At 31.7% G+C, this 11,315-nt stretch overlaps 1 protein-coding gene across 1 annotated transcript; it reads left to right on the top strand.

Moving 5' to 3' along the window:
• The first annotated feature begins 3,590 nt into the window (after window positions 1–3,590).
• LOC101246421 (protein DCL homolog, chloroplastic) lies at window positions 3,591–10,279 on the top strand. The gene is made up of 3 exons (XM_004238080.5): window positions 3,591–4,128; window positions 9,075–9,189; window positions 9,756–10,279. The coding sequence occupies exons 1-3, from the start codon at window positions 3,818–3,820 to the stop codon at window positions 9,921–9,923; spliced, it is 594 nt and encodes a 197-aa protein (XP_004238128.1). The 5' UTR covers window positions 3,591–3,817; the 3' UTR covers window positions 9,924–10,279.
• Window positions 10,280–11,315: the final 1,036 nt, after the last annotated feature.

Here is an 11,315-nt window from a genome sequence, read left to right as displayed (position 1 = left end):
ATAAACAATAGAATTGATTGTGGATGCTTTGAATGAGTATGATGGCAAAGTTTTGGCAAATACTTTGAATGTGTGGTACATAAAAGTAATATTATTTGATTTCAAATAAATATGTCGTGCGAATAAATATATATTCATCGAATATTGCAGCAAGTGTAGAAATAATTGATTTTGAGATTATCATTTATGTTGTAGCTAATATGGAACCAACTTCAAACATATGCGATTGGAGATGCAAAAATTCACATATAAAGTTTGGTTTTAGATTCGAGAATTTTTTTTATCTAAAGTTTTACTTGTTAAAATTATAAATTATTAAAATATGTTTATTTGAAATTTGACTTGTCGGATCATACTTTAACAAGTATGTTTGAAGCTCCAACGTACATTTGATGTTGAAAATAATTTTTTTAGAAGTTTGAATTAGCAATCTTTATTCATTCAATAATTTTATATATTTTTAATAACTCCCACTTATATTTACATTCAATTCGACATCAAATGTACTTTCATTTGCAATTATAGTAATTTTAATGCTAAAAATCATTAACCAACTATAAGTACAAAATTTGAAAAAAAGTGAATACGCCTTAAATTACTTTCTGCAACGTGGTATTGCGTTTTCAAAATTCAAATATTTTAATTCTTGAAAAAAGAGACCGCTAATAAATTTTTGAAACTTAAATAATTTGGCAATACTTTTTGTCATCATTTTGACGATATATAATAGTAATAGCAAATGAGAATATTGAAACATTTTTGAATTTTAAAAGTAAAATTCCATCCATTTAAATTTGTTTTGATCTATTTTTCTTCTAAGTCTGTATTATTTTTTAATAATTTTTTTATTTTAGTTTTTCACATGAGACTGTTAAAATAACAAAACTAAAATACATTTTAATTATCAAATATAAAAGTTTTGTTTACTTTATAAAAATTTATATCAAATTAAAATAAATCAAACAAATTAAAATACGAAACGGAAACAATAATGATGATCTGAGCAACATTGTCATTAATTAATTGAGTAATGGAAAAGACATAACAATCAACATTAACGTATATGACCACTAGCCATAATTAACTAGATTGGAGGTCCATTTATAAATTTTCAAGTAGCCATACAAATTGTGTTTCGTGTCTCACAAATAATTTTTTTTTTGATAATTCAGGAAAATAATATAATTCAGGAAAATAATATAACTTATTTATCTCGACAGCTTATTTGGTTTACATTTAAAATAATTTAGGTATATTTTAAATCGTTCAGATGGGAGGTAATAGAATTTATGAAAGGTAGATGTAGGCTAAAAAGAAAAAATTGAATTATTTTTGGTTAAAGATATATGAATTAAATATTGATCGTTTAGTTATTGCGTAGTTTCTACAATGAAGTGTTACTATTTGTTGTCGCATTTCTTTTGTAATTTTTTATCTTCCTGTCTATTTTTTCTTTCAATTTTATGTAAGATATATTATTTTTCTTATGAAGATGGAGTCTACTTCATTTCGCAACTAGCTGGTACTCTTTTCTGACTAGAAGAGTTGCGCCTAAGACTCAGAAGTAAAGAAAAGTGATACCGGCCTTATCTATAGAACTATAGCGTTAGCGTTAAATCATATTTCAACGATTATTTTTATATCAATAATAGCACGAAAAGAAGATCTGGCTCTAAGTGGTTTAAGAATAATAGTGGCATTGAGTTTTTTTTAAGTCATGTCAGTATTTAATAGAAATGACAATTTTTAGGTTTGATCTATCTATATAAATGCTTTTCATAGTCAAGAAAAATGTCTGAAATTAGACTTAAAGCTAGTACAATTCTTTTTGAATGAATCATTCTTTTTGCTTCTCGTTCTTTTGAAACTTCATTTGTAAATTTATTATTATTACGTTTTAATCATATATTTTTATAAATCTGTCAAAAATTAATGTGTTTTTAACAAAAAATCACATGTCAAATTTGAGAAAAATCGTGAAAAAAATATTTAAAAACTACGAAATTAAATTAAAGATTTAATAAAATACTATTTTTCGCTAGTTGAATCTCAATCCAAGAGCACAACGTGATTTGTTCATTATATTACAAGTCGATAGTCATTCTTTTAAGTCCAATCACAATATAGACCATCTCAATTGGAAAAATAAAACTAATATAGTGTATCACAAACATTGCATGTGCATGCACCTTCCTGTGCCAATGAAAACACAAAAAACTAATAAGAGTTCAAACTTCAAAATATGGTGTCTAAGTTTGTATGTTGCTGTAATTGTATTGTATAATGTGAGTATCGGACTAAAGTTGTATATAGTATTGTTGAAGTGTTATATAAAATCTTTAGTAGCTGACATTAACTTTTACAAAAGTATATATAGCATGAACATGGTAAATACACATGCAACAAATATACTTTATACATGACTTGGTATAATTTATTGATACAAATTATATTTGTCAATACACATGCAACAAATATACTTTATACATGACTTGTATAATTTATTGATACAAATTATATTTGTCAATACACTTGCAATAAATATACTTTATACATGACTTGTATAATTTATTGATACAAATTATATTTGTCAATACACTTGATATGATTGTATTTGTTGATACAACCTCTCTCCTAAATCTTCTCACCTTGATCCTCCCTATTCCAAGCTTGCATCTCTTCTCCTTCCGGTATGTAATTACTTATAGCTTTGAATATCCAATAGGTTTAAATTTAGTTCTCCTCATTAGTGTGATTGATTAAAATTTTAAAATATAGAAATATCGAGGAGTTCAAAATTTAAATTTGGAGAATTTGAGATAATTTCATAAAAGGCATAAGACGGATCCAATTTTTCAATAATAGCATATGTGTGAATATAAATATCTCTTATACACTATTATATATTTTTATACGCCTATATACATAATGTAACTATTGTATAAATGTAATTCAAAACGAGTTCAAGTCACAATTAAATGAATTCAAATTTTGTAAACAACCTCTTTTCTAACAAGTCTAAACAATAATCACTCACCATATTGATTTGGAGATAGGATTAGAAATTTCTAACATTCAAAAAAGAAAATGAATAGTAACAATTTACTTATGTGTAATTCTCCAAAAATTAGAATTAGCGATGGGAATGAATGGGGCGGGTGGGTTTAATGCTATGTAGGGCGGGGTGGGGCGGGACGGATGCGAGGTGGATCGAAGTGAGTTTATTTAAAATTAACGTGGAGTGGAGCAGGTCTCGGTATATTTGATTTTATGTGGGTTCGAGCTTAATTTAACTTTTTACATGTCATTGAGTGATAGAATATTATTTCTTAAGATAATTTCATTAAAGCTACTAAAATATTCAAGCTAATAAATAAAAACGGTTTAATAAAAATAATATAATTTCTCGTATGTTTTTCCGATTCACATTTAAAAAATAAGATTTTTAGTCAATATCCTATGAAATTAGTACAACTTAATGAAAAAATAAATTTATTTTTAGTATCAAACATAACTAGAAAAAAAATATTTAAAAGATTATGTGGGTGGAATGGAACAAGTTAAAAATGAAAAGTATTTCTATACGGGACGAGATAAAGCAAATTAAAAATTTTATGGGTCAAGCTCAACCCACACCGCTCCCGCTCTACAGCGCCCCCATTGTCATTCCTTTAGAATGGAGGGAGTAGCAATTATCACAAACCCATGGACCTATTATATCTTTAGACAAAATTAAAGTTTATACCCCAAAAGAGTGAAAAAAGAATCCAAGAGGGCATAAGTCAAAAACTACTGATCACTGAAAAAACGCTTAACAATGGCTGCTCCGTTACTCCTCAGAGGTCTACCACTTCTCCGGCTTCGCTTCTGCTATCAGCGGCTGCCGAATCCTAGCTTTGTTCAACTTTCTTCGAGGCTGTTTTCAGCTGCTTCCGAATCGGCTCAGCCCTTCGACGACGCGGCGTCCGATGGGGACCAGACCACCGCCGTGCTAAGCGCCAAAGACCCGCCCAATTACCCGAGATGGAGTGACCCGGACTATCGAAAATGGAAAGACCAGGAAACTCAGATACTCAAAGATATCGAGCCCGTAATTTTCCTGGCTAAGGAAATTATCCACTCCGATAGGTCCGCTTTCTCCTTTACTAATTTGCAATTTTTGGGCGTCTCTAAATTTGATGTGAATGCCATTTTTAACTATATTGCTACGTAATTTGATTTTTCAGTATCATAGATAATGCACAACGTGATTAATATATTGAACTCATTAGTTTTCTAATATAAGGAATGATTTGTTCATTTTATTAGCTTATCAGGCTATTTAGTTCATAATTACTCATTTGAGCTTATTGTGAGTTAAATTGTCACTTCAATGCTTGCTTTGTGTTTGTTGAAATGGAATTGCATAATGTTTAGTTGAATATGTGAGGCAAGTGCGTGACTTAATTCACTTAACAATGGAATTTATGAGCCAAGTAAGGGAGTTGGAACTATTGGTGAAGACAATGAGAGGCACTTTCCTATTGAAGGGGAAAAGTACATCGGCAGCTCAATGAAATCGGTAGATTAAAGCTAAAATACAACAAAAGGCCCCTAAACTTATTTTAAAAAATCTATATAATAATGACACACAAAAGATGCGCTTGAGAATTTCATCTGGTGATAAGAGTGTTAGGCGCATGTCACAAACTCTTTTGTATATAAAAGCATGGTATTTTAGTGGAGAAGGGTAGAAAGACGGGGCTATTATATGGAGTTTCAAACAATTAAGCCACTTGCCCCGTGAAACATCTCGGTTAGAAAAAATGAGACAAAAAAAAAATTATTTTCTATTGTAAGAACCAAACATGAGAGTGAAATAGCTAATTCAAAGAAATGGAGTTGAAATTAGAAGCAAAATCGTCAAAAACATGTAAAAGAAATGGTTGTACATAGAGAAGGAAACATAAAGTTGAAGAGGAAGATAAAAAACTATTCAATTGCAAGAACAACAAGATACCCAGTATAATCCTACAAAGTGTAGTATTGAGAGTAGAGTGTATCTTAAGGTCACGTAGAGAGGCTGTTTTTGATCGACCCTTGGATCAAGATAAAAAGTCCAAAACAATCCAAAAAACGAAGTAATAGAAGTACAAGAAATAACATAATATGATAGTCAAACGACAAGACAATAGATAATTAAATATACTATTTAATTAATGAGGGGAAAAAATTACCATTATTTACTTATGCATCTATATTGTTTGGTGTTTTACCTTTTCATTTTGGTCAAAAGTAAGTGGTGTTTTACATAATCAAGACGGAATTAATTTTTTTTTTTTTCAATTTACCCTTATTTACACATTTCAATTCAAAGAAGTTGTTTTTAATTACAATTTTTTGTAAGTACCTTAAATAGGTACTCTTATTTCTTCAAAGACATTTGTATGCACATATGATTATGAAATATTGCTTTCACAAGACATATGCACGTAATATTGTGTCATTCACCTCAAATCTCGCACTTTGTTCTTATCAACTTGGAAAGATGCAAATTTAACAGTTAGTAGTTTCTGGGGCTGTGTCAAAGTCCAAAACGACAAATCATATAGACCGGAGCGAGTACTTAATCCTATGAACTTAGAATAATTTAGACTAAATTACCCTTAATAAGATTTTAATCTTTCTAAGTATGAAGATCATAAGAATTTGAGGTGTATGCAATGCTACTATGACATGTTTCTAAGTAATATGAAATAATATTATGTGGATATCAAATGCCTTTGAAGAAATAGTGATAGTACTATTTAATGTACTAATAGGAAATTGTAATTGAGAAAAACTTGTTCACAATGTGTGAATTTTGAAGAAAAACTTAATACCTTCTTGATTATGTAAAACACCACTTATTTTAGATCAGTGAAAAGGTAAAAACACCAAATAGTGTGTGGATTGGAAGGTGTAGTTTGTTAAGGGATGTGCCAATAGCCGAAACACCAAATGATATTGACCGGAGAGAGCATGTTATATATAATATTGTATTTCTGGCGCCTCTAGTATTTGGGAGCCTAAGACAATGACTTTATTTGCCTTAACCTTGAGTCGCCCCTGAAAAAGTATTTTCCTTTGATTCTTTGATTATTAAAACATACAAGTCAAAATGCAGCTGATCTGTAAATAGGAGGGTGGTATGTGGATAGAAGAAATAGCAGCAAAGTAGGAAGAGCTTAAGTATATGTGAACCAATTTGAGGTGCCTAAGCTGGGGTTAGCCAGTAATATGTTCTAAACCAAAGATTCATAGACACTTAGATAAATAAACTTATAATTCTTGCCCTGTTTAATTGGAAAGATAATGTGGAGTTGCTGGCTTCATAATCTTCCATAAATAATGGCGAGACAATAAGGAATCAACTTTTTTTTTTGGGTTGAAATGATGATTAGGAATCAACTACTTAACTTGCATTGTTTTTTTCTTAATTAAAATAATGATTCAACTGCATAACATTTTTTTTCTTTGAAAAGAATCAACTACTTACTATCTCTATTCTGCTGCTAGCAATTAGAGGGAAACAACTTGAAGGTGTTTTACTACCAATCACAAGTTTCATGTTGGACACAGTATTCCTATAGGAACTTCTGATCGAAGAGTTTTCTATCAACTGCCATCTACTTCAGATATCCTTACGGAAATCTTTTTTAAATAAGAACATTGAATATCTTCCCACAAATAAGTGAATTAGACTAGATTCCTTGGTCCAAAATAAGAAGTGGTTGGTTAATTTCATAAATTTCATCGTGAAATGTGAAATACTTTTTATTTTTGAGAGAACATAATGTAATTGTCAAATGTTAACTCTACTTATTTGAAGTGTTTATTGGGTTTTCATGCTTCTTCTACATCTCAAGAATCTACATCATCTTTTCAAAATGAAAGGAGGAGTATAATTTCAGATGGAGGTAGTAGTTTACATTTCTAAATAATTACACCTCAATTCAAGAAGTAAAAGCACAAAGTGGTTTCTTCCCATTTTTCCAAACCGTGGTGAATTGATTTGCCTTGTACATCTTTATTTAAAAAAAGAGTTACCCCGTACATGTGTTGGTGGAGGTAGCAGTTATTCTATGTAATTAGTCGAGGTGCTCAAGTTGGCCTAGACACCACAGTATAAAAAAAGGTGTGAAGTCCCCGAAGTCATGATAGGTTGAAACTCACGAAGCCCTAATAGGGTGCCCTTACTTCTTAGTGATAATTGGTCCCATAATGTTTTTGACCTGATTCCCCTTGCAGCTCTCTCTTACTCCGGTTGTTCTCGGACAGTCTAGGACCTCTAGGTGGATAATAGAATATCCTTTTACTCCTTTCATTTCATCTTTCTGTGATTTAATTGTGACATTTTCACAACATATGAATGATCTCTACCAGTCTTAAAAGTTTTTTCTTTGACTACAGCTTCTCTCGCTGTGCGTGTGTGACGTAAGATATTTTCTATGATTCAGCTTTCGCCGACCAACTTACCATATTCTTCAGGTCCTTTTGATCAATTCCATATTAGATATGAATTGAGCTATAAGATTATCATTGTTATGTCTTACTTGAGTTTCTCATTCAAGAAATTGTTTCGCTACATGGATTCAATTGATGGTTTAATGAATGAAATTTGTTAACCGGGAGAAATATAGGAACAGAATATTATACAATTGTTGTCGTGTCTATATTATTACATTGAGACCCTATTTTGTAGACACTAGAATACAATCCTTTCCAAGTAGGATACTATTTACTATTCCTATTTTCTATGTCTTCCTATCCCTGTTCTAAATACGATTGTATAAAACTATTCCTATTCCAACAGAATTGTATAAACCTATTTATATTCTAACATTAACGTTTTAGGGTACTTTGAAGAATCTGCATGAAAGCTAAGTTGCAAAGACTTTTCACTTTTGATGTCGACCCGTGTCGGATTCTCCAAAGATACACTACTTTTGGAGAATATGAGACGCATCCGCTGACATTTTTGAAGAGTCCGAGCAACATAGCATGAAAGAACTATGTCTGTTATAACCTGTGTGACATGGACCCATCAAGGAAAATATATGATCTATGTAGCAACTCTTTCCATAAGGAAATTTGGTATTCACAAGGAAATGAACAAACCGAGATTCTTAGATTTGTCCTGTGGCGTGCAAGGATATTTCAGTATTACAGTTGCTAGATCATCATGTTTTCATGTATGGGATATAAGACTCAAAAGAAGATCAAAGTACATGAGTTTTGATTTAATAGTATGATTTCTAGAGAGTGGCTTATTTATTTTGCAGTGTTTTGTTAACTTCAAGAACCATGAGTTATGTGAGAAAACTTCTTTTCCTGATGTTATCACTTTATTTGTAAAACCTGAAATTTCTTTTCCTGATGTTATCACTTCATTTACAAAACCTGCTAGAGAAGAGGATTGCAAATTTTGTGCTGGATAGAAGATAAGTAATCATCACATGAATAACTAATATCCCACATAAAACTAACCAACAATAAAACAGCTGCTAATGGTTAAATAAGTCTTCAGACTAATGTGGAAGAGTTAACTTTTCAAGAATATCGTTTCAATTATCACTCTTTAATCGTTATCAATTTCCTCTTTCGGTAGTCACTACCGCAGTAAGTGCTATCTAGGTTACTTGCTTATCACTGCCACTATTATACACTTCAATTTGAGTTTCAGTCGAATATACAAGAGTATTTGTGTTTTGTTATGTTTCATCTAAACCTTGGTTTCGGGTGATCTGCCTAACATGTTGTTTCTGTAGTTAGTGTCAAGTGAAGATAGAATGGAATCTTCTCTTCAAAAATAGAAATATCATTGTTATGGAACAGGTCGGTATTGCCCGAAAATTTTCAGTCGAAGTTGCTTTATTTGAAATGATATAAATTCACTCTATTGTTACATAGATATGGGCTTCTTTTCTTTTGTTTCTGTCTGGTAGGAAATTTTGGCGCTAAATCTTCTACTATAAGAGTACTTAGTCTGAATGTTTCTTGTCTGTAAAGGCTTCATCCTAGTGCTAAGTCTTATCCTTTCTCTACGTTACCAGGTATATGGATGGAGAATGTTTGACAGCAGAAGATGAGAAAATAGTGGTAGACAAGCTTCTTGCTTATCATCCCCATTCTGAAGATAAAATTGGATGTGGCCTCGACTCAATTATGGTTGGTCATATAGTTTGATTAATTCTCTTGTTGTTTAGTTCCTATCAATAACTTTTACTTAAATTTCTTTTCAATTGACTGAAAAATGTTGGTAGAGATGGATTTTTTCTTTTGGTTTGTTAGTTTAGCCTTTATCACACATGTTGCATTACAAATTATGTTAATCTCAAACTACATTGAGCACTCACTAAGTCTGGTGAATAGCATATGACAGGCCAATCTGAACTATGGATCTACAAAAGTGGAAGAGTGTCTTTCCTTGTGAATAACAGCCTTCCCTTTTGTCCGTAGTAGAAAGCCTTTGCAAAACTGTACTCCACTTAATAGAAAAGGAACAATGTGATGTGTTCCTGAGAATGACAACTTATTTTAAATTGTGCGGATTAGATTTAATTTCTGAGGGAAAAATGTAAACCTATTTGTGATCATTATTCTACTTCATGCTAGCTATTTGCTGATGTAGGAGTCAGGTTCTTAACCGAAGTAGCATGTAAAGAGGCAGTACTATGTGGCTGGGGTGATTAAATTGTTTGTTATTGAGTTGACTAATAGCCTCTATTTTGTAGGTTGATCGGCATCCCCAGTTCAAACGATCCAGGTGTCTCTTTGTCGTAAGATTGGATGGTGGATGGATAGACTTTTCCTATCAGAAGTGTCTTAGACAGTACATTCGAGATAAGTACCCTTCTTATGCCGAAAAATTCATAAAAGAACACTTCAAACGTGGTAGTTGAGTTTTATTTCAAACAGCCTCTCCTCACATAAAGACTAAAGTTGGAAGTTGTTGGCCTGTAAGAGCCCTTATGGTGTGTCTTTCTCAATGAAGGAACAAGAAAATGACAGGATCTTATGAATGCTTGGTGTGCGACTAAAGGTGTTTATGGATTAAATGACCAACAAATGACTCTCTGATACTTTTAGTCAATGTGGTAGATATTAGTTGACCAGAGCAATTCAAGTTTTATTTGGTGGGAGAATAAAGCTGATGGAAATTTTAAAAAAAAGTACACTTCCATAGTAATTAGATGGCTCTGCTTGTAATGTTGACTATCACTCTTTTTTGGTGAATCACTGTCTCTATCTTCTTTAATTTCTGAAGGCACATTACCTGGCATAGTGGCTTGCACAAAGTAAAACTTACATGCTGACCTTGTAGCTAAAAACATTAGCCTGTATTTTGTGAACACTGCATTTATCTTTGAGTAAAGATAAATTTTACTTTGCCAAGTAACGAGGGTAGTATAGCAAGTGTTTGTGCTGGTGTTAGGTACCAGGTACTTGATAAAATAGTCGAAGCTCTTAGAAAGAGAGTTTGTACACTTTGGAGGAATAGTCAAACATGCATTATGTTTCTCAGATTCAATCATGCAAAGGGAAGTGTCATGATTGCCACTGAACTCATGCTCACTTGTACATCTCCAAAAATTTCAAAAGAGAAAGAAAGAAAGGTAGCATGCCTTTTACACTTTTTGACTGTAGGATCATGTCATGTGCATCAATTTTGGATTGGGAAAAATAATAATATCACTTTTTTCAGTTTCATAAATATGAATTGTGTTTGTGTGAAAATTAAGAAAACTAGCTACGGCACCGTTTGTCAGTACATAGTGATGGTCGAAGTAGAATTCGGGTAAGTCAAAGTTGTGCCAGCTTTGCATGTTACTAGTTCGTTGTTTTGGTGACTTTGCCTTGCCAAAAATCATCTGGTCTAACCTTCTTTTTTTATATAAGAATAATAATGGTGGTGTTCGGTTTAGTTTGCACATATTTCTACAGTTTCTATTATGATGGTGTTCTGTTAAACTTGCGCATATTGCAATTGTTTACTGATTTACCACTATTATTTTCCTTTTTTCTAATAATGTTTGGTGTTAGGTCATTAACTATTACTTGCCTCTTGTTTTTTCTAATAATGGTGGTGTTTGATCGACTTGCACATATTTCCCACAATTCTAATGGATTTCCTATTATACTTCTATATTTCTAATAATAGTGTTGGTGTTTTATTTAGTTTGCACATATTTCATCCGTCCTACAAAATAATCATTTGTCCGTTTTCTAATATAGATGGTGTTTAATTCAAACATTTGCATACTTCAATATCATCAATACAAGTATCAGATAAC

The sequence above is a fragment of the Solanum lycopersicum genome, chromosome 4 (genome assembly GCF_036512215.1).
Source record: "Solanum lycopersicum chromosome 4, SLM_r2.1".
In the NCBI taxonomy this organism is placed as follows: Eukaryota; Viridiplantae; Streptophyta; class Magnoliopsida; order Solanales; family Solanaceae; genus Solanum; species Solanum lycopersicum.
This window is presented reverse-complemented; position numbering and strand designations above follow the sequence as displayed.